Source organism: Puntigrus tetrazona, chromosome 16 (assembly GCF_018831695.1).
Source record: "Puntigrus tetrazona isolate hp1 chromosome 16, ASM1883169v1, whole genome shotgun sequence".
In the NCBI taxonomy this organism is placed as follows: domain Eukaryota; kingdom Metazoa; phylum Chordata; class Actinopteri; order Cypriniformes; family Cyprinidae; genus Puntigrus; species Puntigrus tetrazona.
The window spans coordinates 19028579-19055849 of NC_056714.1; the positions used below are offsets into that span (position 1 = coordinate 19028579).

At 36.7% G+C, this 27271-nt stretch overlaps 1 protein-coding gene across 2 annotated transcripts; it reads left to right on the plus strand.

The window, feature by feature from the left end:
• Positions 1-487: 487 nt before the first annotated feature.
• On the plus strand, positions 488-24038 carry ntrk1 (neurotrophic tyrosine kinase, receptor, type 1). Of its 2 annotated transcripts, none has more exons than XM_043260297.1 (17): positions 488-1033; positions 4279-4353; positions 4473-4544; positions 8033-8101; positions 8272-8423; positions 9648-9790; positions 10055-10193; positions 12856-13188; positions 13285-13302; positions 13552-13607; positions 13695-13797; positions 15971-16135; positions 16227-16357; positions 16938-17110; positions 19625-19865; positions 20170-20328; positions 22301-24038. In XM_043260297.1, exons 1-17 carry the CDS (start codon positions 855-857, stop codon positions 22484-22486), a joined length of 2394 nt encoding a protein of 797 aa, XP_043116232.1. In that variant the 5' UTR covers positions 488-854; the 3' UTR covers positions 22487-24038. The 2 variants fall into 2 exon arrangements, with proteins under 2 accessions (XP_043116232.1, XP_043116233.1); XM_043260298.1 differs by having other exon boundaries at positions 13555-13607.
• The last annotated feature ends 3233 nt before the right edge of the window (positions 24039-27271 follow it).

Below are 27271 nucleotides of genomic sequence, written 5' to 3' on the forward strand. Positions count from 1 at the left end.
AACAGTGTAGTATTTTTATAAAATTTAAAAAGTATCTGTACTTTATAAGTGTTTTTCTTTGGAAAACGTTTACTTGCATTCATTCCAATGCGTAACACATACTTTTTTTTTTACCGTCATGCTTACATTAAAAATGTAGCATTTCTTGTACTATAGTAAAACTTTCAGTTATTTTTATTCGAGTAAAAGTGAGAAAGTGGCAGATTTCTAATGCAATTAAGTATTAAATTATGTTTAGTACGAAACGCGGCACAGTAAGAAGTACAATATCAAGCTTGAATGTTGTGAAGTGAAAGTTTTGTAAAAAAAAAAATAAAATGCTCAGATAAAGTGTGCAGGCACTTGAAAAATGTACTTTTAAAGCAGAGAAAAAAAATACTTCGCTACCGACCGCCTCTGCTATTAATTTGAACTTTTTACATTGTGCCCTTTGATCACTGAAAGTCAAGAGTTGTTTTTTTTTTCTAAGCTCAAAGTTCTCAGTCAACTGTAACAGGTGAAGCTCTTCTGATCCATCCGTGTCCACCTGCAGCTCACGGGTTTGGCTTCTGCGAGTGTCACAGAGGTGTCTGGTGACCACTGCTCTCTCTCATCTCACACTCACACTCAACTAATGGACTGCTTTGCCCCTCCCCTCCGATTCTCCATCTCGGACTGGGAGGTAGTGAGAGGAGGAGAGGAGGCAACAGCCCACCGTTCCCCTGGGCCCTGCTACACGGCTCAATAGCTCAGCTCCTGGATGGGATCATAACCCTGAGTGCTGGCCAAGAGAAGAGCCGCTTCTCCTCACGTCCAGATTTGCTGCTGCAGGGTGGAGTTTCTCCCAGGATAACAAAACTCACTCGAACCCCACCATGGCTGACCGTAAGGTGGCCCCGGTTGCGGTTGCGCGTCTCGTCCTGGTCGCGCCAGCCCTGAGCGGATGCCCAAGCGCCTGCCGCTGCTCCTTCGCCATGCTTCAGTGCCTGGAGCCGGACGGAATCAGCAGCATCCCCGCGCTGGCGGCGCAGGAGAGCGAAAACGTCACTGAAATGTAAGTTGAGTTCGGCATTTAGCCGGTTTGCAGTGAGAAAAAGTTGTGGAAGTTCAGAGCTTGATCTCGGAAGGAGGTGGAACGGGTGGCTGGTTCAGTCAAAGCAATTGGCCTTCGTGAATTTTAATGGAGAAATCTGGGCATTCGGATATGTAGTTTGTGCATGGTGTAGCCTATGGTAGCCTATGGTAGCCTATTTTTCCTGGCAGACCACTCATCTGCTTTTACATGCATTTCACTTAATTTGTGGAATCAGGATGCAGAACTTTCTGAAAACAAGGCAATCCTTAGGAACCAGTCATGGACTGATGGAAAGGCCTGGTGCTCTGCGTTGCTGCTGAGCGTCTGTGAGCAGCTTCTCTTTAAGTGCTTTTAAGAGTGTCAGGTACATAATCTATTCTCGGAAATGGTGAGAAAACATCTCCACGTTCATGTGTGTACAGTCAGACGGAAGGATCCCAGAGGTGCAGGACTTGAGATCAGTTTAGTGCACTTCATTCAGAATAGTGTTTATATTACTATAGCACTCATGCTTGTAGTAGGAAACATAATCGCCACACCTCTTGCAATCTTTCATGCCTTCTCTGTTGCATCTCCAAGTGTAAACAATGGAATAAAACAAATGCTATAAAAAGCTTATTATATGCAATTTAAAGCTATTACGTTTAAAAATAGAATGTATTTTGTATTTATATTGTATTTATATTGTTATAAATGTATAGTTTTGTGTGCAAACTTAATTTTTTTTACAGTCAATACAACATATCTTTTGTTTAAAACAATGCTGCATCTCATGTTCTTATTATTTATGTCCACTGGGGTGTTGAATGGCTTTTACTTAGTTGATGTTTATGGCATTTTAGTGGCATTTAGATGCGTGTTACCTTGATGAGCTTTGTTTCAGTGAAAATATGGCCAAAATGAGTCACAGATGCTGAAAAAAGGCACGTATCATTATGCTGATAAAGAGTTTATGTTTTTTTAGATAAAGTTTTCAGGATGTGGCTCTATTGGTTCTCTGGAGGAGATGAGACATTAAAAAGGTGAAAAAAATTAACTTTTTGAAAAAGTAAAAGACAAAGCAAATCCCAAGCTAATATTCTGCGTTTAGATAAACCAAGGTTATACTGAAGCTGGAGAGAACAAAATGTAATTTCATCACACAGGAAAAATAGCAATTAAAAAAAAATCCTCTATTGTTTCCTATGGAGAAAAAAAACAAGCCATTTCAAGCAACACGTAGATACAGAGAAAATGTTTCAATGCAATTCACAGATTCTTACCCCAGCATTTAGGCAATAAAAAGAATTGTTTTTTTTTTCCTTGGAGATTGCATTGAAGATTTGGTGCTTAATTTAGGATAATTGGTTGAAAAAAACAGATTCCGAAATGCCTTTTAAAAGTCTCTGACGTCATCACTGTATTTTTATGGCAAAGTTCTGCATGGTTGCCACTGTTGTTTTTCTCGGTACACCTGCTCAAGTGTGATTCTCTGAACTCCAGTCGAGTCTTACATTTACTACAAGCATTCAATCAATAAATGAGAATGCTCTTTCGCCATGTGTTTACACAGAACACTTTGTGCCAGTAAAAAAAAATGCAACATTTGGCCATATTAGCGAGACGGGCACAGTACAGAGGAACAGCGCTTCTACCAGAGAGGAAAACAAGAGACCATTAACTTCATACCAGCGGCAGAAATACATCATTCATCATGCTGTAAATTCCATTCTGTGAATTGCTCGCTGAAAACAATAGATGAAATATTGCCCACTCGACTCGATTCAATAAGCCAAAGCAGTTTGAGATGTCGTCCCACCTGCTCTGTAATTGCATTACGGCTCTCTGGGTCAATCAGACGCTAATAAATATCTGTTTGTGCTTCTCAAACACAACTGGACAGAATCACAGATCAAAGGATTCCAGTAAAGTCAGAAGAAATGTCTTTAGCTATCAGCACATATATATATATATATATTTGAAAAGGATGTTATATACAATTAAGAGAGCATATAAGGCAGCAACATTATTATGAGCATGACTGTATACTGAAAAACAACTGGTGTAGGACTTACTTTGCTGGTAAAGTACTAATAAATTTCACAAAAAATACAAAACAACAACATTGTTTTTGAAGTTGAAAGACTGAAGTAGTAATAGTAGTAGTATATATATATATATATATATATATATATATATATATATATATATATATATATATATATATATATATATAAAAATCTGTTTTTAACAATAATTGTTTTTTCAATAATTTTGATAACGATTTTTTTTTTATTTTTAAATATTATACCGTATTTCTTAACGCTTGAAAACACCATACCAAATTCTGATGAGTTTTGTGGTTTATTTGGCTTTTCCAGTGTCAAGTGCTACTGTCAGTTTACACCGACCTGCAGAATGAGATGTTCTAGATGATTAGAGACATGGTGCACAAAACCATGGCAACACCATAGATGGTTTTAGATAGTTTTTTACTTTGTTCTGAATTAGGGAACACGTCTCATGATACGGTCATACAGCTCTATAGTTTGATTCACTGAGCCATTGAAGAGAAACCATTTAAACATTTCTCTAAAATAAGTTCTCCTTCCTGGAAGTACAAGTGCTTTTCAATGAAACTGCGTGGAACTGAAAAGTAATCGATTTGAAAATACTTCACTGATGGTGTTTATGAGTCATATTAACGGCTGCAAGGGCACAGCACTATTTCATTTAACTTAAAGAGACCTAGGAAAACAAGTTTCTATCGCTATAAGTGCTCAGGTGAACATTGGAGCATTCAAGCATTTATTTATTCATATGCATATACATAATGCAATGTTAGGGAGATGTCTTTATAATGAAACTTGAGGGGCTGCGTTTCCATGTTTTTCAATATTTCAAGATTATTCAACAAGAAATTCAGTTTGAAAACTATTTTACTGCCATAGTGTAACATACTAAGGATGGGAACTGATAAAATCATGAAAAGTGGGCGTTACGTACCAGAAAGGTGTCTCGTGGTTGGAGAGGAAAGTAAGATGGATTTGTGGGGACATCATCTGAAAAGAAGTCATGAAATGCATCATGGACCAGGTTTGAATCAATGACATTGAGACAATATAATTAAAAGTGCCTGCTCTGGAAACCAACAGCAACTACCGCTCAGAACACTGTATCTTATAAAACTTTTAATATTTTAGTTGAATTTGTTCTTGAACTGTTCTTTCATTTCAACCCGTTAGATACATAGAGGGTCAAACCAACCTGGAGAACATCACAGATGTAGACCTCCCCAACTACAGAGAACTGAAGAACCTGTAAGTATAACAGTTTACAAAAGATATATGTATAAGATTCCAAAACATTTTCAGGTAACACACACACACATATATATATACTGTATGTATAGTTATATATGTTTATATTTCTATTTCAGGACGGTCACATATTGTGGGTTGCTGTACATCTCCGAAAATGCCTTCCAGCATAATTTCAAGCTGCAGTATGTGTGAGTGTTCTTTACATATAAGACTATCCTTCCCACAATACACTTGGGTCTCAGGGCTTGTACCTGTCAATCCCCGCGAAACCCTCTTCCCTTCTGAAGAGTGAAGCTGCTTTATTGGTCTCAGGTGGTAAAAACCCAAGACACGTTTAAAGTTAGCCATCAGCCAAATTAATACTGAGCAAAGATTTCCACATTTCACTTCCAGAAATCATTTGAATGCATTAATTTTCCTGTAATTCAAAGGGAAATTGGCGGAGATTTGTTTATCATATATTTCAAGGGCGTAGGAATAGTCTGAAAAACTGTGTTCGGTGGGGTTGAGGACGCTTTATATGAATATTAATTACATAACATTAATTACATACATCCTGTAGTTTTTTTGAAATGCAAAAGTGAAACAAAGGCTTATAAGAACATTTTTTACCATCTCTCTCTCTCTCTCTCTCTCTCTTGCTCTCTCTCTCTCTCTCTTTATCTATCTATCTATAGAAATACTTTCATACTCATTTGGGACTGATATGAGGGTAAATAAATAATTAAAACATGTATTTTCGGGAAATATTTATTTGAAAATCTTCAAATATTATAATAATGGTTTCTAAGCCCTAGATTTCATAAAACCCATAAATACAGGAAATCAAACTATTATTTCATAACAAACCTGTATGCAGTTATCTTTTTTCTAAGTGTTTTAGGAACACTTCACTTTTTCTGGAAATAGGAAAAATCTGTGGGAAATGAAAAGTTATCACACAAATTGCACAGGGAGCATATCTCTCAAACTGGGAACTACTTTCCTCAGGCACGTGATATCAGTGAGCCTGCTCCGGCCATGGTGCGGCAGCAAACGGCCAGTCCATGTACACTATTTAACTTCAGTAGAGTCAAGTTTTAAATAGGAAAATATAAAAACTTTTTGGTCATTTTTGAACAAGGTGCTACTGGTCTATTCAGATTCAGACCAGGAGATCGGCTGAATAGATTCCAAAAAAGTAAAGCTTAACTCTGGGGGAGCTGAAGAACGAGCTTATTTCCAGAAAAAGCGAAAGTGTTCCTTTAAAACATTCTGACTATGGAACGTGCCCTTACGTAAGCGTACATGTATGCATTTCAGTTCGATTTTTGAATCGCAGTACAATGTCGCTGGATGAAAAAAATAGGAAAAATAACATTACCTCGGTTTTATGACCTTGAACTCTACTATGCACACAATAAAAAACATCAAATTTAAAGAACCTTTTAGAACCTCCTCAGCACTGACTATAACATAAAAAGATAAATAACTCAAGTAAGCTGTAAATAAAACAAAGATAATTAAAGTACGTTTTACTAGAAAATACAATTAGAAAAATGCATCCATTTTGCCCCTAGTGCGGAAGCATAGCTATTTCCAAATCCTCCTTTTTGAGGCTCAACGATGTGCCGTCTATTCCCTCCTGAGGGGAAGATTTCTAATCACGGCATCAAGAAAACGCTAACGATGTTAGCCGAAAGGTTGTTGACCCTTATCTCCACTATCTTGTAATCGTTATCTCTCAGTGTGTGACATGCCCACTGTTGTTGATGTGGGGGAACGGGGGTTCTGGGAAACATGAGAGCACATCCAGCAGTCACCTTTTACTCGCCCACTTTGGCGTATTATTGACAACTGATGCATAATAAATACACTCCACTAAGGGTCCATTATCACGCAATCAATATTTCACAGAGGGCTGTGCGGAGGACCAGATGTGTCTGTATCTCTGTGAGCGTCGTGTGGCGGTGGGGATATATACAGTATGAAAAATCATAAGCATAAACGAGTCTCTCTTTTATTCGGTTCTTTAATCCGCGGCCTCCCCCTCCCCTCGACGCCAGCTGCTATTCTCAGACGCTCTCTCCCTACGGTAGAATTGAGCTGTAATAGATAGGTCCCGATGGCCGACCCATCTGACATGAACTTTTGGGAGCAGGGAAAACAAATATTTGAACCCTTGCTGGCCCCCATTAGCCCTGCCACAGAGAATCTATATGTGCGAATCCGTCACTGTCCTCGTCGGCTGTCATCCAGCTTTATCTAGACTCAATTAGAAGGGATGACGAACATCTCTGAATTGCAAACCTTGAACTGGGAAGTTTTTTGTACACAAAACGATGCAAAATATCCACCGAACTAACACACAGGTCGCCAAAATTCACTCTCTGGCTCAGTTAAAGCTGGTCCATGAGAAAGAGAGCTCGAGTCCGGTTGTCAGATGCGTGCCAGTGTTATTTAGAAATGCAGTTGCTGCTATGAAATATTTTGCTGCATTGAATCTTGTTATTGCTGCTTGCTGTTGCTCATATTTGAGGCGTTGAGATTTATACGCTTAAGTTGAAATATTTTGCTCTTCGAAGCACATAGCATCCTTTATATTTGTGCTACAGACATGAAAAATATCTTAAATCTAAGTCTTTTAACTAGTGGTCAAAAAATGGTTCAAAAAAATGAATCCCTCTTACAATAAATGATTTACCGGATTCATATCTAGAAACCAGAATGTTTTATTGTTGTAGTAGTGTTATTTTAGTATTATGTACATGTAACTACAGTATTATTATTTTGTATTTATTATTATTTTTCATTTATTTTTTATTATTACCTTTTTTTGCAGCTTTTTGTGTTCTTTTTTTACATTTAGACTTCTTTCTATTTTTACCTCAATTTAAACCTATTGTTTTTTTAGTAAGTTACCAAGGCAACATTTCAAATTTACATTACATTTTAATAGTTTAATTTCTAAAGTTTTTTAAGTTTTAATTTTACATACGTCAGCAACCAAGAGCGTACCAACTGCTCAGAACGCCTTACATGGTAAAAAATTAATTTTGCGTTAATTTTAATTTACTAAAAATGTAGTAAATACATTTTTTGTATGTTTTACAAGAAAAAATGGTAACACTTTACTTGAAGCCTTTTTTTAGAATGCAATATTAAATTGTTAATTAAAAATGTTATGGTAATGCCAGCTAAAGCACCTTAAACTGCATTATATGATCTCATGTACTGATATCACATTTATTATGCTTTATAATACCCTTCAAACAAATTTAAGTCTGTCAAAATTATTTTAGAAAATAGATATTGCATCATAATGTATATTAAGATGATGATATGTTGCAATTTATACTGCATTACATGTTAAAAACAATTTTTTCTTATTACTTGCTGTTTCTACATTAAATTCATTAGCAATTTCTGAGTACAGACTGTTTCTAAAACCCTTTTGTTCAGTGTAGCATCACAGCAGCCTTTTTACACCATTTACACTCTCTTCAAAAAACACAAAAACCTAGTTATGTGATAAAATTCCTGCAAACGTGTTAAACTATCCTTACCTGAGCTGTCTGCACATATTTTTTAAGAGAAATAGCGCTGTTTATAGGACATACTGTACAATAGTAGTACTGAATGCAGAATATGCATCTCCCTTTGGCATGTGTACTTCACGTCTTCTCTTCTTTTACAGAAACCTGGCCTTTAATTATCTGGCGCACATCAGTTGGAGAGTGTTCCAATCAGTCCCTCTGTTGAGTCTGTGAGTAACACACTGCACTCAGATTTACAGATTTATTCTGCTCCGAAAATGTGAACAATTTACCTCTGTCTGAAATGTTTCAATGATACAGCTGAGGTCTTACGTGCATATTATTTTTCTGAAAGCATGAAATAAGCATAAGAAATGTCACCCGCTTCTCTTTTGCACAGAGTCTTGAGGGACAATTCGCTCACCTGCTCGTGTGACATTTACTGGCTTCAGCAGTGGCACAGAAAAAGACAAAGTGACGCTGATTCTCAACAAACCTGCATCCACAACGGCAACAGCATTCAGCTGGATTCATTTGAAATGGATAACTGCAGTACGTGCTCCTATCTGGAATAAACGTGCCATTTAACTTATTCTGTCCCAGTTTAGAGACAATAAGCAAGCCGGTCATTCATTGATTGCTCCAAAACTTGGGACAGAGACATCCATTTGACTGACCCATGACCCATTCATCATTATTTATGGGGTCGCACTTTATATTAGGTGGCCACACTTTATATTAACTACCATGTGCTTACATCAGAGTATCGTGTTCATATTACATTAAAAAACACTTTCGCTGATATTGAGGTGAGATAAGGATAAGGTTTGCTGGTATGGGTAGGTTTAAGGGTGAGTTAAGGAGTAAGGGATGAATCAATAAATGTAATCACGGAAATGAATTACATAGGTAGTTTTAAAAATATAAGTACAATATAAAAACATTTATGTACGCAATAAGTGCATTGTATCAATATATTGATTTAAATGTAAGTACATAGTAGTCAGGCCCATCTAATGTAAAGTTGGACCATTTATGGCTATTTAAAAATATTGGATACTTTACAATATTAAATCCACTATTGTGCATTTATTAGGGCTGTAAGATTTTATCAAAAAATCTTTTGCATTATGGCCGAATTTATTTGATCAAAAATACAGTAAAAACTGTAAAATATTACTGAAATTCAAAATAAGAATTTTATATCAGAATATATTTAAAAATGTGATTTATTCCTTGTGAATTTGCAGCATCATTAGTCTAGCTTTCAGTGTCACAGGATCCTTCAGAAATTATTTTAATGTTAAAACAGTTGGACTGCTTCATATTTTGTGGATCTTTAATCTGTTTTTTGGGACTTTGAAATTTAGAAATTTGTCTTAACTGTCAACTTTGATCAATTCAGTGCTTCAAGTAACACTTTAGAATAGGGAACACTTTATTCACTATTACCTATGACTTTAATAAATTCTTAATTTTCTGCTTATTAATAGTTAGTAAGGTACTTGTTACGTAGGGTAGGACTTGGGTAGGACTAGGCATGTAGAATAAGGCATTAATATGTGGTAATTACTACTAATAAATTGATAATATTATAATAATATGCATGCTAATAAGCAACTAGTTAAAAGACCCTAAAATAAAGTGTTACCTTAACCTTTTTGAATAGTAGCGTATTCATAAAAATACAACACTTCATGTTGTGAATGATATTTCCTGATCTTCTTAACCGTCGTTTTTCAGAGTTCTCATAACTACATGTTTTGCGGTCTGCAGGTATTCCCGAGGTCACAATTCACCCCTCAACACTGACCACTCAAGAAGGTGGAAATCTGACATTCACCTGTCTGGTGACAGGAGTACCAACACCGGTGATCCGCTGGAGAACAGAGCACCTACAGTCCAACTGGACCCTGCAGGTACGTGACACTGCTTTCAGATAAGGACATGAAATCTATGGAAAGTGATTAACCACGTAACAATGAAGATCACATGAAAACACGCAATCATAACTCTAAACTGAATCACTTCTGCTGCAGCATTCCTCATTTGTAGGCCACTTTGGACAATTAAGAATTTAAAAATGGCTGAAAGGACCACTTATCCCTGGCCACTAAAATCTGGACTTCAAAAGTTGTTCGCTTTTGTCAATTAAACTTGCCTACATCCATCCTTGTCCACAGCGAGGAATCTGGGGATCAAGCCTGGAGCTGATTCTGTACATGAGGAACGTTTCTTCTGGAGACAACCTGCACAACCTCACCTGTGAGGCGGAGAACCGGGCAGGAATGGGAGAAGCCGTGGTGCAGCTGGACATTGAATGTATGTGATACAATTTTCCATTATTTAATTTAAGCCGTTTTTTTTTTTTTTTTTGGAAGATGTTATTACTCTCAGGAGAAGCAAGTTGTTTTGCATGAATGCCTAGCAGTGTATACTGAAAATAAAAAAAAAATCTAATTTGTTCATGTGGGTTAAATATAAAGTTTATTAAGAATGAATTTGCTATTGGAATGAATATATATATATATATATATATATATAGTCATCAAGCTGCTCTTTTATTACTCATTTTCACTTAATATTAGTTTACACAGTAACACTTTATGTTTGTGTCTTTTAACTAGTCGCTTATTAGTGTGCATTTTACTTGAATATTATCCATTTATTAGTAGTAATTAAGCACATATTAACGCCTTATTCTACGAGACCTTATTCTACATCTTAGTAACTACGCCTTACTAACTCTTAATAAGCAAATTTGAATTTTATCGAGTGAAAAGTTGTAATTAATAGTGAATAAGGGTTCCCTATTCTAAAGCGTTTACCGTTAAGTGTATACTTTTTATTTAGTTTGCAACGGTGGCGACATTTCTCATTTTCATTGACCCTTTTTCATCCAGTATTTATATTTGACAGTAGTTAAGCTTTACTTTAATTTAAAAAAAAACAGCTTTATACAGTTTTAGTAACGGATAATAACCCTGCTCTTGACAGCAAGCAATAGCACCGCAAGATTTTCCATTGAAAATCCTCCCATATGACCGCACTCCACACCGCAGCAAATTATCACTGTTTATCACCTCCTCGTCAGAAAGAAGAAAAACAGTGCTTGACTTCAGACAAATGTATAGCCATCAGGGGAGCGATAATGACTGTCAGGAAAATGGGATGATAACCGTCTTCAGATCTTGTTTGTTCTCTACTAATGGATTTCTCTCCCCCATAGTCCGGAAATATAATTGTGAGGACTGATTGGCAGATAGCAAGTGTGCTAGATGCCGGTCTATCTGAGTCATGTGACGGGAGGACAACGGCTAGTCAACGGCCGCTGCTTAATTAGCTCGTAAATTAGCAGGACGGTTATAGCAACGCGCTCACAAAATCCCACACCGCGCACAAGTATAATTCCGATCCAAAACCTCTTTTATTAAACCCAGACGCCAATCGATAATATAATTCCCCGGCGCTAGTTATGGCCCTTAGCAAACTGTACTCACTGTTAGCGTAGCTCCAGATGCTGATATTCACCTACGGCCATCTACCTCAACCGCAAACTGGTGGATTCAATTATTTAATCGCTTTTGATTACCGCAATTAGTGGAGTTCACCGAAGGCTCTCGAACCTAACCGTTAACATGGGGTCGGTGCAGCGAGGACGGTTTTTAAGCGTGAACCGTAGGCCACGACACAAATGACTGCGATTCTCAGAGCGAAGCACTTTCCTTAGGCAGGGTCACGGGTTAAGAGCAGCGAAATGGTTATGAAGCAGAGAGCGGGCCGTGCGCATCAGCATGTTCTCGCGGCTAAAAGAACCATTTCCTGCATCCCTCCTTCAGCAGGCTCTCAAGTGCCTCTTGTGGTTAGGTTCCCTAAACAGACAGAGATTTATTATTTATAGCAGGTCAACAGGTTTACTGTAAAGATGGAGTACATTGATTCGTGGAAAAAAATTATGACGGATGTGCCATTTGAGCTATTCTGAAGAACGGGTACTGGATATAGAAAAGCATTATCTATGTGGGAACATGGACTTCTTTAATTGCGTGTGATTGCCAAATACTGCAACGATTTTGAGCAGCGAACCGTTCGAGCTTTATGCAAATGAGAAGTGATGCAAAGCAATGGCTACCAATAGAAACGCAGACAGCTGGATGATTGAGCGTGTGACAAAGACAATAAAAAAAAATAAAAATAAAAATCACACCATGTTATCCTACACAATATGAAAGATTTTCTTTAATTATTCTTTCCTATAATAAAGTTAAAAAAGAAATTCTTTAGTACATGAATTATTTCAATTTCCTTATTATTATTATTCAAATTAATATAACTATAAATCTCAAAATATATATTTTAATAGTATGTATTTTTAAGCTGATTTAAAAAATAGTATAATGCAAAATTAATAATAATAATAACAGTAATGAAAAATATATACTTTTTTAAATCACCTTTGAAACAAATGCTTATAATATTAGAGTAGGAACCTCCTGTATATTAATTAAATGATCAAATATAAAAAGGCTTTCGCACATTATTCCAAAAGAAAGAAAGAAGGTACTTATTACATTCTCTAATGCGATCAGTGTGATAAACAACTAAAATGCACACAGAAATCACAAAGAAAAAGACACAAAACTTATAGTTATTCATTAAATACTAATATAATTGGTATAATTTGGTAACACTTTACAGTAAGGTTAATTAGTTAACGATATCAGTTAACATGAACTAAGAATGTACAATACTTCTAAAGCATTTATTAATATTAGTTATTAGTTAATAAAAAATAGTAAACATGTGCTCTTAACATTAACCTTAAGCCATAACTTTTACATTACCCCTAAGTTTTACATAACCCCTAAATGTTATCAAAAGTAATTGAACCTCCAAACAGGCAGAAACCATTCAATATGAGCTGATACTGACTGTGCCGATGTCTCACTGCACACGTGTGTGAACTCATTCCCTGTGTGTTTAGTTCCAGTGCGGATCTTGTTTCTAAAGGACCCAGAGCCGCAACATCACTGGTGTTTCCCATTCGCTGTGGACAGCAATCCTCCCGCCAGCATCAGATGGCTGTACAACAACCTGCCTCTCATTGAAACACGCTACTCCTACACCGAACTCATCCGAGATGCGGCTGACGGCTCCATTCAACACGGCTGTCTGTTCCTCAACAAGCCCACGCACCTCAACAACGGCAACTACACGCTCATCGTGGAGAACAAACTGGGCAGAGACCAGGCTACAGGCTACGGGAAGTTCATGGACAATCCTTTTGACCCCTCTGACCCGGAGGGCATCATTCCTGGTGAGTTTACGGTACATCGTCACAAACGCATGGCATGTATTTCAGCAGTGTGGCGCATCGAGTAATTTACTATTTTAATCTCTCTCCACATGCCAGTCCTCACCGATGACCCAAGTAAGTCAAACTCTTACATGTCACACACTTGCTTTGACTATTAAAGTACTCATTTATCTCATCTGCTTGCATATGCTTTCTTGTTATCCTATTGTTATTCCTGAATCAAGATGTATTTTTAGGAAAAAACTGTACAAATGCATTTTCTTAATTCTTAATTTTGTTATATTTTCCATAAAACAAAGTGTAGATCTTTGTATTGGAAAACAAGCAAATAATATAAAGTAATATTTAATCCTTTAACATTAGCAGCTCCCACTAACCAGTCAACGGAGACAGAGAAACTGGAGAGCAGAGTGTTTGGGGTGAGACAAGTCACATATTATATAGACACTTTGTGTTTTTTTTTTTAATTCTTATTCATCGCTCTAATTCCATTCAATCACTCACAGGTGTCGGTAGCAGTGGGTCTTGCTGTATTCGCGTGCACATTTCTGCTCATCATGGTTGTCGTCATCAATAAATGTGGACAACACTCCAAGTTTGGCATCCACCGTAAGTTCTGCTTCAACAGATAGGCTTAAAAGTCAACATGAAAATTAAACTTGCCGATATTTACTTTCTTAATGCACAATTGTGGTTTTATTGTGCATGCTGTACCAAATAAAAGTCTTCTTAACCCTGCTCTGAAACAACTTTCCCTTTCAGATGATACAAATCCCCTTTATTTTCATGCTCTCTATACCAACCATCCATTTTGGCATTTAACATCCACTTTTCACAATCAAATTAATTCTCGACGGATACAATCAAGCCACACCTTATCCTGTTCAGCTTAGAAGTACATCAGACGATGCATGCCATACCAGTTGCAATTAAGTTTTCATGGCGGCGTTTTTGTGTCACTTTCTAAGAAAGTTCATTTCACTCGACAGCCATGTTTGCGACGTATTCGAGCAGCTATTTTGTTGCATGCAAGACCAGATTTAAAACAGGAAATGGAAAATCGGACGTGAACAAAATGGCATCTTTCATTGCTCTGCAACTCTCCTAAACATCTTTCCATTTAGCTGATGCTACACATCTGAATATGTTCCCATCAGTTTGGCAAGTAATTTTTTTCCTCATCAAATATCTTGTTTCCCTCAACAATATATCAGATTACAGAAGCAAAATGAATTAATATTTTATTAAGTTTTAACAGTTTCATACAACAGTCACAGATGTGTGATCTAAACTAGGGTTAAATATAAAATTTCCAATGAGGAGGAGAAGCCTTATTTGCATTTCAAATAATAATAGGTTGCCTAATAATAATAATAATAATAATAGTTTTATACATTAATAGGAAAAAGAGCCTAATATTATCTTGACTATCGACAAAGAAATCTGGTGATCGTCAATATCTCTGACTATTGTCGATACACAATACTAGCGTCTAATACTAACACTCCATTTGAAGTATAAAACTGCTTTTTCAAGATACCGAAATGACCGACTTCACTTCATTTTATTAGTCAAAAGCACAGCAATTTAAATTTGTACTTTTGTGCTCAATTTGCAGTTAATCAGAAGACTAAATCTGTTTACTTAAGTTAGATGTTTCGGCCTTGTAGAGGTCATTTATAAGAAAAGAGAAGCAACATCAGAAGAAGTTAGCTTTAACCGAAAGCTGGAGACAGCACAATCGCCGCGCGTGCCAAAATGACTTTGTCCATTATTATTTTGGAATCTGAATGAGTTCCACAGGAGGCATTGTGTTGCTTTTAAGGCACAAAAAGCAACGAAATACAGTCTCTTCTAAGCTGTAACTTTGTACAGTGTCGGCCTAACAGCTCGGCAAAGTGCTGCCAGGTCTTAATTACAGCATGCAAAGTAAATAGCATCGGGAGCCCCAGCCGCGAGCGAGCCATTAAAGAAGAGTGATGGAGCCAGGCTTTTCAGGTCCACTCGCTCCGCTCACAAAGTGCCTAAGTGGACCTGATTGCCTCCCTCCCCTCTCGCCCTCTATTCCCTGCGTTCCTCTTCTCTGCCCAGTCTGGGGTCTCTGCGGTTATAGCTTGAGTGGGTTTTGTGATTTGAAGGAGACGCTTTTGTGTCTAATTCTGCTTCCTAAAAACGAAGTGATTTGCTTCGGAGCAAGCAAACATTCTGCTAGATATCTGTTTTGTAGATGCCGCTTTGTATATGCACCTTACTGTCAATTTTAAACAACATATTGTTAGCGGTGTTTGCCAAGGCAAGCATCGGTAGTGCTACTTCTCACACTTAGGGTTACCGATTTGAACAAACTCCCGGTCTGAAGTATTAAATTGCACTATGTAATCATTTGCACCACATGATACCTCAAATTCTGCTGCTTGTTAAGGAAAGTTGTACTGTTACCTTTTTAAACCAGGGGATTCCAATCTTTTAGATGAACATATCATTTTGTAATTTTGTAAACATTTATGGAAAGTTAGTTATGAATCTAGATGTTCTGAAACATTAGACAAACTGATATGTGTCAGAATAGGCATTTGCTTCAATGTGACCTGCTAAACAAGAGAGTCAGTAATGTCTACTATGCTGTCCAACTATACACAGGAAGTTGTGTAGAGCACTTCAGATGACTCAGTGATTGCCAATAAGTTGATTAACTTAACATGGGCTCAGGATATAGATATGAAGAAAAAAATCCTCCAAACCAGAGCTGCTTGTGAGCCACTTCCTGTCTGTGTATCTCCAGGTTCGTCTGTTCTAGGCACTGAGGATGATTTGGCCGTATCTCTTCGCTTCATGAACTTCGGTGCAAGTCCTCCGTCTTCAGATGATGGCACGCTGGATTCTGGCTTGTCTAGTTTTGTAGAGAACCCGCAGTACTTCTGTGGCATCATCAAAGATAAAGATATGTGTGAGTGTCTTATAGTCCCATAATGACAAGATTTCGGCATGCTGATTCAATTTGTACCAAATCAAAGTGATTATTTCTTTGTATTTTGCAGGTGTTCAGCACATTAAAAGAAAAGACATTGTTCTGAAGTGGGAACTGGGTGAAGGAGCTTTTGGTAAGGTGTACCTGGCAGAATGTGCCAACCTCTGTCCTGATACTGACAAGATGCTGGTTGCTATCAAGGTACGATCGTGTTGTTATCTGCATTATGTCATGTTTTTAAAAGCTATGATTTACTGTTACTTTTTTCTTTAGACTAAACATGTTTTAATTGCACATTTTATTGAGGTCGATGGCATACAATGCAAAACATTCAACCAATTCTCATTCTTCCAAGTCTTACAACAAACAAAGAAAACATGATTATTAGAAAACAAATAGTTTTAAAAATTAAATATAAATAATGGTTAACTTTCAAAGAAAGAAAGACATTTTCAAAGAAAATTAAATAAAATTGTTCTAATAGCCCACAAAAATTTCTAAAAATTATAGTAAATATTATTCATTTTGACAACTTAGAACTAAAAAATATACAAATAGTTCAATAAAATATTAATAATATGAAGTAGTATATAAATAATAGTAAAAACACTCTTGTAATGAATTTAAAACAGTATAAAGTATTGGCACTAACAGCTAGTAGCGCTTAAATTTAAAGTTTATCTCCCAAAATCTATTACCTGTGTTACATTTAATTAAAAGTATCCAAATGAATGGACATTGTATGCTCACTACTTTCTAATATTGACTGGTCTATGTGTAGACCTTGAAAGTGGCCAACGAGTCGACCCGGCAGGACTTCCAGCGCGAGGCTGAGCTTCTCACGGTGCTGCAGCATGAACACATTGTGCGGTTCTACGGCGTGTGTACAGACGGAGAACCTCTAGCCATGGTGTTTGAGTACATGCGACACGGAGACCTCAACCGCTTTCTAAGGTCAGTCTAATAACCACCAGCCACTTACAGCGAATTAACTACAATGCCAGCAATGCGGTGTAGCGGTCAGAAACTGAAGGGCTTTCTTGGAGCTTTAGTCTATATGTGCCGTTCTTAGGCAACCTTGGATTTGCAAATTTTTTATTGTTTTATTTTTTTTTTTATTCTTTTGGTTTGGAACATTCAAGTGTTACTGGTTTATAATCTGCCTTTTTTTGGGCTTACACTCTAAGAAATCAAGGCATCTATATTTCCGTGAAGAACCACACTCCACACTTTTTGAAAATAAAACTTTCATATTGGGGTTTTGTGAAGACATTTTGGGTTCAGCCAGAAAACCTTTCATTTAACAGCTGGCAGTTTTAATGCTATAAAGAATCTTCTTCCTCAATAAAGAACATTTTGTGCAATGGAAAGGTTCCATACATGTCAAAAGTTTTTCATGCAACCAGAGATCATTTACTTTTTAAGGGTAGAACCTTTCCATTGCACAAAAGGTTCCATATAGATAATTAAAATGTTTGTAAAAACCAAATTGTTTAATAAAGGTAACCCAAATGGCTTCTAGCAAATACTTCTGGAGACTTTATTTTGAAGTGTGTACATGAAAAGTTGCATCAAATTTGAGATCTTTACCGTATTTCAATCTACAACCACATGCACATCTGAAACTCTAAGGCTTAACTGAGCAGAGGAGCGCTGGAGCCCAAATGCAGATGTAGCTTTGTGATGCTCAGTCTTAATTAAGATGTAAAGTTCACTGAAGTATGAGGTGGCTGATGGGGGACTGACTGACCATATGTCCAGCACAGCTGAGTCTCGGTGCGTAAAGATCCAGTCTGTTTGCCAGGTGGTTGCTGGGGCCAGATTGGGAGTGGGGACATGTGAATGTTTGAGGGGGAGATGAAATCGCATTTTCACGTGTATGGATGTGTCTCCAGTCTCTGTTGCAGCTGCCCCATCCTGCCACCTGCCTGCTAAACTAATAGTGATCACATACTAAATCTCAGAAAGCAAGCGAGTGGCAGAGATTTTACATGCGCATATTAGGATGAATGGAGAGAGCGGCTTGCACATTGAGGCCTGACACGCAAGGCAACGCTGTCCAATGGTGCTTGTGTCGTCATCAAGCAGATGCTTTCATATCCAAAGTAACTTACAGCACACTGATTTCAATCTGGAGTTTGTTTGCAAGTATTACAACATAATTCATTTAGCTTGCCATCACTAACGCAGATGCTGGTATCTAAAAAGGCTGTTTTCAAAATGGAATGCTAAAAAAAAAAAAACGTAGCATGTGAAACAATATGCATTATATGATGATGAAAAAGCTGTATTGTTGTCACATCCAGAGTGGCATCTAGTTATCATCTCAGATTTATTTTTACTTTTAATTGTCGCTTTGTTAAAACAATCCTTCATTTTAAACATTTGGTCCAAATAATGTGCTAAGATCACGGTTGGTGTCACTTCTGAATACTGCAGGAACAAATACTAAAACCTGAAAATAAGTAAGCATTCTTTCCGTGTCCACTGACCTGATACATCAGCAATATCCCTTTTTTCACTTGATTTAAAAAAGGCAAACTGGCAAAATTGGACTTTTCTTGCCGTTTGACATTAAATGTCACCATGCCAAACAAGAAAACTCACACCCACTTGTTGCTTTCACATTCTTCTTCGGTTTATACTTGCACGCTTGCAGACTCTTCAAATTCAAACTTTCTAACTGGCAGCAGAAAAGAGATTGAAAGAGTTGTCAAAGCTTAGCAGTGTTGACATTGTTGTGCAATTGTGGTGTAGGTAGGTATTTGTTAAGGTAAACAAAACATGTAAGAACCCGAAACTTTTGTTGGTTTACTTTTTGCCTAACCCAAAAGCCAATGGAATCCTAATGGGGTTTTTGCTAAGGGAATCAGTAAGGCTAACTTTCGGGCTGGCCTGCAAAAAATTACAACTGCAGAGCTCTATTGATGATGAAGTAGAGTGCATTGCATTGTGGGATATGGCATTCCAAATACACTTTTGAAAACATTGGTTCTTTGCTGGCATCAATGGCTCCATGCTCATTTAAAATTTGTGGAGACATTGCACAAAAGGTTCTTTATAGCTCCTTTATATATATTATTAATATCTATTCAGACTAAGAAAAAGGGTAATTTTAAGAACCGTTTATTTCGAGGGATAGTTTACCCAAAGGTGAAAATTACATCAAAGATTAATGAATCCAAAAGCTTTCAGAACCTGCATACACAGCAACACAATCACCACGTTCAAGGCCTAGACAGGTAATAAAGACATCATTAAAATAGTCCATTTGACATTAACGTTTAAATTTATGTCATTACTACATTTCAAGGCCTTGAACAGGGTCAAAAAGCTCTCAGATTTCATCCAAAATATCTCAATTTGTGTTTTGAAGATGAATTTACGGGTTTGTGGCGTCCATTTTGAACACAGCCACAATCTCGTTGTATATATTATGTTTATATAATGTGTATGGCTTTTGTACAGGGCTCACGGTCCAGATGCTCGTATCCTGGATGAGATGAAGGTTCCTCCGATGGGTCAGTTGACTCTACCTCAGATGCTCCACATCGCAGCTCAGATCGCCTCGGGCATGGTGTACCTCGCTTCCCTTCATTTCGTCCACAGAGACCTGGCCACCAGGAACTGTTTGGTCGGAGAAGGGCTGGTGGTGAAGATCGGGGACTTTGGGATGTCGAGAGACATTTACAGCACTGATTACTACAGGGTAAAACACCATTTCAATTTTAGCACTGTCTCGTATGTCTTCACGCAGATCTTTTGGTCTTTTGAGTTCAATTTAACAACTCTGACTTATCTGATCACAATTAGGACCCCCTAGAAAATAAACGTCTCACCTCGAGGGGCTATCCTTTCAGTAAATCCAAAATTTTGAGATAACTCTACACTTCTCTACTTACAGGTCTGGGAGGAACATTTGAAACATTTAAAGATGTCTCATTTGTCAGCCTTCTTTTTATTCTACTATGTATATGTTTTGTTGTAATCTGTTCTCGTTCACATCCGTTCAGGTCGGCGGGAGGACGATGCTGCCCATTCGCTGGATGCCACCAGAAAGCATCATGTACAGGAAGTTCACCACGGAGAGTGACATCTGGAGCTTTGGAGTGGTCCTTTGGGAAATCTTCACATATGGCAAACAACCCTGGTATCAACTATCCAACAGTGAGGTAAAGTACCACATTTACTAATATTCAAAAGTATGTGTGGCTGCGATCATTTCAAAGTCATTCGCTGTCTGTGTTTAAAACAATACAACCACAAAACCGTCATTGATTGATCCCACTAATTAATTCTGAACAATTTTAAGCATTAAAATAGTAAACACTACCATTAAAAAAAAAAAGAGTAAGATTTATTTTTGGATGCATTAAATTTATCAGTAAAGTGACAGAAAAAATATTTCAGTTTCAGTTAAATTATATTCTTTTGAACTTTCAGTTCATGAAAAAAGTATCACTGGTGCAAGCTTTCAGCATTAATAAAAAGAAGAAATGTTACTTGAGGAGCGAATAGCATATTTGATTGATTCATTAGAATAGTATATAAATAATATTTTGATTTGATTTTGATTTGATTTTGATTCGACTTGTGTTACTTTTTGACCAATTCATAGGACTCATTTGTTCAGGAATGAGAAGACAATGTTCCTATCAAATATAGACTCTTTGATGGTGCTTTCGTGCTGTTTTGTCCCCTTTTTTGCAAAAACTGGAAAAACAAAAGCAGGTTTAGAAAAACAAGCAAGTAAATGATTCCTGTAAAGTTTACCTGCAGTGACAGAAGTGATTTAGACTGTCTGATGGCATCAGCGCTGGTCAGTGAGTTAAAGCAAACAGACAGAGCTATTCCCAACCTTCATCGTGATGTGAACATCCAATTTGGACTGGATCAGACCGTGCTCTTAAGCACTTATGAACGAGAAGATCGATAGATTTTTTTCGGTTACAGAGTGATCCAGACCTCTCAAATTAGGCACCAAAAAGTGGACTCTGGTGTGACCACAACTGCACCATTACGCTGGAGAGGCCTCTCTTCTTTCAACAGAGAGGTAGATCACTTTCCCGCCGACTCGATTTTAATCTGATTAAACCTCATCTTCGCCTTGGGCCGACGTTGCTTAAACTTGTTAACCTAATCCTTCTCGAGCCATGATGGACACAGCTAATTATCTAGAGCCTAACTGTACGGGACGGAGACGGATCGTTCGTGACTTTCCATCTGCGAGGAGAGAGGGTGCCAGACTTTCAGAGGGGTCAATGTGAATTTTTGTTAATTTATTGCAGTGATTGAAAGCCCATTTCAGAATGATGTTGTGTGGTGCTGACAGTCTCTTCACCTCATTTGATTAAGAGGCAATGATATTAGGTCTTGAAGTCACTGGCGTTTTAAATAGCCACCAGCAATAGCCTTGGAGAGAAGAGGGTGCTTCTTTTCAGCCAACTGCTGCCTGTAAAAAAAGGTAGAATAATAAAAAAAAAAGTACTATGAAAATGTGCTGCAATGTGTAGAAACATGTTATGTTAGGAATAATAAAGAAAGCTGCATGAAAGAGCTGTTTAATTCAAAAGGTCATAGAGACGGTTAATGGTGAAAAATGTTTAAAAATACATAGCAAATCGAAAAAAAGAAGAAAAAAAAAACTTTCAGAACCACAGTAGGTGGACCTAAGGAAATTAATAAAAGAATTGATGGCATCAATAATAACAATATATAACCAATATTTATTAATGTAATAATTAAAATATATGTTATAACCATTTTACACACACACACACACACACACATATCTATATATATGTATGTATATATATATATATATATATATATATATATATATATATATATATATATATATATATATATATATATATATATGTATATTGCATTTATATATGTGTATGTGTGTGTTTGATCAGGAAAGTGGAAAGGCGGGAAAGTGATCTACATACATATATCTATCTATATATCCACACACACACACACACTTCACTGATTTCAATAGGGTCACATTATGGCATTACTTTAATAACATACACAGTTGTATTTAGTAGTTTCAAGTAACAGAGTAAAGTAGCACTACTACTACCACATTTTTCTACTTGTCTGCCATTAAATATATAATATTTCCCTTGGTTCCAGGCCATTGAGTGCATCACACAGGGGCGAGAGCTTGAACGACCACGTACCTGCCCGAAGGAAGTGCATCTCCTCATGCAGGGCTGCTGGCAGAGAGAACCGCAGCAGAGGCTCGTCATCAAGGACATCTACAACCGCCTCGTGGCCCTCGTCAAGAACCCGCCCGTCTATCTGGACATCCTGGAGTAACAGCACCCTGAAAGCACCTGCATGGAAAAGACATACTTCTGGAAGCAGGCTGTTTGAAGAGGAAAGTCACTGGTGGGTTTTGGACGGACACAATTCACAAACTGTCTCAGATGTGCAGTATGAACCTTTGCGGTGTTTTGTTGTGTACGTTTTAATCCACCGGACGGTGTAAGATTGTGTACATGTGTTCAAATTTAAAAAAAAAAGTAAAAGTAACGGACTGAGTAAATGGACAGTGAATTCTTTGAATATGCATTAGTGGAAATTGCTCATGGATCTTCATGACTCACCCCTGAAGAGACACTGGATTTTCTATATGAGGATACTGATGTCAAGGTCTTGTAATTAAAGGTCATTAAAGGTGAAGTGTGTAATTTTTCTCAGTCCAGTCTAATATGCAGTCACGATCGATTTTCTCATTAAACGTAAAAAAAAAAGTTTCCCTGTTTGTTAGTGCATACTGCCCAGCCTGACATAGCAACAGCCCAACCAATGGCGTGAGTCTAGGGACGGGACTTTCTGTTTGTCTGACCAATGGGGGCTTGTATTACAGAATTATCCAAACTCATAATCCTATTCTATTTCTAGCCTAGGTTTTTTGTCTCGTTTCTAGGTAAAATATATAGAATTTCCTAAATCAAGAAGAATTTTCATTACAATTTTTTGCTTACCTCATTGTAAGCAGATTATTTAGCTTGTTCTGAGCAAAACGTCACCTAATTTTGACTTCTTTTCCTGAAAACAATACAATACTTTTACTTGTTTAAAAAATCCTTCTTGATGTAAGGATTTGTAGATATTTTGGCTAGAAACAAGACAAAAAGCATGTTTTGAGGTGCATCTGTTTTGCTAAATTTATGAAGGTAAAATTAAAAACTTTTTTAAACCCCAAAAATGAGGTTTCTGCCTTATTTTTAATTTTTAATTTAAAGATTCATAAATCAATAAGACACATTTACTTGAGGTGCAAAAGAAATGTCTTGAAGTGAGTTTGTGATTGAAACAAATATCTACCAGGGCACTCAGAAAACTGAGCTTCATTCAAAGAGGAAAACACTTTTAGATATTGATATAGATATTTGTTAGACATTGTTATTTTAAGCATAAACCAGTGTTTAAGCATAAACCAGCAGACTTCGTACCTTTGTTTTGCATCTCAAGTCAATGAATCCTTATTTAAGAGTTTCTAGACATTTTCCTGTAAAAAAGAGACAAACATACTCATTAAGAACATGATTTTTGCAATGCACGCAACATTTAATGCCACAAATGAATGATTCAATGCATTCTAAAGGAAAGAATTATGATTGGAAGTTTCTGTAATACAACATATTTTAACATGCATTACATACTTCACCTTTAACCATCATGTCCCTCCCCAAACAAAGACTCTTTAAGTTGCTGTGATTTACACATTGTGCCAATCTGACCGCGTTTCTTTTCTGTGTCTTGCGATTATGAATATACTACATCAGTCTGTTATGCGTGATTGACACGTGCATGTATTGTACATCTCTCTATGTTAAACAGCAACATCCTGTTACGGCTCCGAGTTCTGCTGCTTTATTTTGTACATCAAAACCATCAACAAGGTCAGCAACAACACAGCAGTGGACGCTCATGGGCTGTGTACGGAATAAAGTACTAGCCTACCGTATTCATTCAAAACTTTATGAAGTAAGGAAACAAAAACTTTGAAAGTTGCTGTTGTGTCACGTTTAAGGCAAAACACTACAGGTGAATTGAATGAATAGTTCATGAATCATATTGCATTGAAACAAACGCTTTGCATAGCACGTTTTATCAAATTTTATGCTTTGCTGAACAGAAAGTTATCACCAAACAATTATCTTATTTTATCACTCCATAAATTAGATGATACTGCCAACAGCCAAAAAAAAAAAAAAAAAAGCTTATCATATTTTTAGAAATAAAATGCAATATACGATATGTAACATCCTGTGAAATTTTACATGAACAAAAATGTTTCTGTAAAAACAAAACTTTCTGGACATTCTGGTATATGCAAGGAAAACGCATTTGCGAGGAAAATATGTGCAGTAATTAAAATGTAATTAAATAAACGTTCATTTTGGACGCTTTGGAAGCAAAATAGCCCACAATCTCTTAATTGACCAGTGCATGAAAAACACATTTTACCTGTAGTGCATTGCCATGATTTAAAAAAGAGACTATTTTTAAACTGATTTTGTGCTAAAAGGTCGATTTCAAAGAATTCTACGATACCCGCTTTCAATGAGCATTTCCCGGTCGTCTGAATGGCTCAGCAGGCACGCTAGCCTTGGAAGTGTGCGCGCAACATGCATGACGCCATCTTTGCTCATGGCCTCTCAGTTATGGCCTCAATGTTATTTAAGCCATAAATGCCACGTGACTAATCACTATAGAGCCACACGCTGTAGTACAGCGGTATGCGATTCCGAACACAGCCAGACATCCAGCATGACACTGGTGTAAGAGCAGAGATCAATCCATCCAATATTCATTTCATCATACAGCATGTTAAGCTGGAGTGGTCACTGTTTACCATTTCATTATTTTATTAATGCATCACTTTTATGTACTTGGTCGTGCCTCTTGTATATAATCGAATTAATGAAGTGCATTATTTTGCCTTATTCTATTTGTATTTTTTTTTTTATTGTAACTTATTTCACAAATACAAGTCTTCTGTGCATACTAATGGCATTAAAATTTACAGCTAGGAGACATAAAAGTACATTTTAAAGGATGAAATTGAAGATAATCATTTCCATGAACATTATAAAACAATAAATGTCTCAGAGTGTCGGCATCTGACAGCTAACTTGTTTCATTGTACAAATAAATAAAACGATTTGGATAGATTTTGGATATTGATTTTGTTGATGTACAATAGCTGTATTAAACTAGATTTTCTTTTTATTGGCAGCTTTTGTATATCATAACATCGGTAATCTCACATTATTGTCATATATTGTTCTCTACGGATGATGTAGAAATGAACGTGTAAATAATATCAGCCTAATTTCAGTCAACAAACATAAAGAGTTGTTATTTTATGTCAAACTAAATGTATATACAGTGGGGTGAGACAACGCCGCAAATCTGGAATTTATGTCATTTGGGTCTGTAAATACAGTATTTTTTTTATGCAATAGTCCTATGATGTAAAATTATAAATATGTTTAATATTCTGCATTATAATGGTCGCTAACCCTTTTGTATAATAAAATTAAAATGAAAAATACCATCCTAAAACAGTTTTAGGTTCCACTGACTTTCATTTCTGCCCATACTATGCAAGCCATTGGGACTCCAAACTGTTTTTTCTTCAAAATATCTTCTTTTGTGTTCTGCAGAAGAAATATATTCACACAGGCTCGGAATGACATGTGAATGGCGGATTTTCATTTTGGGGGTGAACTAGCCCTTATACAGATATTATAAATGTTTAAAAAAAAAAACGCAGTTGATAGTACAAAAAACTGGGCAGAGGCGATGACAGATAAAGAGGACCTTCACAGAAACCATCAACAGATGGACAGAAGAGATGCTGGTAGGAAGTGACAGATGGAGGTGAAGTTGAAACCTCAGATTACAACGTAGATGCATGCCATGAACATGCTGTACAGCTGCCTGAAAAAGACCATTGTTTCACACTCTCGGACTGTAAATTATAAATGTGGTAACCGTGCATCGTCGACAACAAATTAGCTATTCAGCTGTGCGGACAAAACAACAAAAAAAACATCTGAGTGTTTATAAGGACGCCAAACACTTAGCACACATACAGCTAAATCAAGCAGGCCTTGCTATCGCTTCAACACATTTGTTTTGCTTGAAATCTCAGCACAGACTCCAGAGAACTGTAATGCATTCTGGGTAATGGTATCGTTGGCTCTGCGGTGCCTAAACTCAATTCTCACGGGTCATTTGTGTCTGGACCACTATTCCATTTCACCCTCTTTTCCAGGCAGTCGGTGTATTCCTGCCTCAGACGCGCAATTAAAGGGACAGACATTAGTTACTCACCCTCATGTCGTTCCAAACTGCTACGTCGCATGGATCATTATTTTCAGTCGGACGTAAAAGGAGGAATGTTGATACAAACCGTTGCTGTAAAACTTACGTAGACGGTGGCGGAAATCGATCTTCGGACAGGATCAAAAAATCAAATAACATAATATATGCAGTATATTAAAAGACATGAGTCATTTTTGAACCAATCAGCATCCAGAACCAGAACTGTCAGTTTCATAATTTCCATCTTCCCATCATAACTGATAAATAATGCATATATATATATATATATATATATATATATATATATATATATATATATATATATATACACACACACACACACACACAAACACACATCCACACTTAAATATAGATTATACAAATTTACATTAGTACATTTCTCTAAGATCTAATTATTAAACGTATCTATCTAATTTAGTTACACAATTTATAATTAAATTATTAATATGAGGTAATAAAGGGATTGATGTACATATTTACACATAAAATAGAAAATTGGAATTCACTTAAAGTCCTGCTGCGTGCAAGCGAATATTTTTAGGTACAACAATGTAAAATTAAAAATATATTTAATATTCTGCATTATTATGGTCACTAATCCTTTTGCATAATAAAATTAAAATTAAGAATACCATCCTAAAAACAGTTTCAGGTTCCACTGACTTTAATTTCTGTCCATACTATGCAAGCCATTGGGACTCGAAACTGTTTTCCCATCAATGTAATAGTTTTATGTAG

Bases quoted from the DNA above. Each gene is read 5' to 3' on its own strand.
- ntrk1 (XM_043260297.1), top strand. From the start codon at position 855: ATGGCTGACCGTAAGGTGGCCCCGGTTGCGGTTGCGCGTCTCGTCCTG. The intron at 10,194-12,855 runs GTATGTGATACA...CTGTGTGTTTAG, and splicing joins GGTGCAGCTGGACATTGAAT to TTCCAGTGCGGATCTTGTTT. The intron at 19,866-20,169 runs GTAAAACACCAT...ACATCCGTTCAG, and splicing joins ACAGCACTGATTACTACAGG to GTCGGCGGGAGGACGATGCT.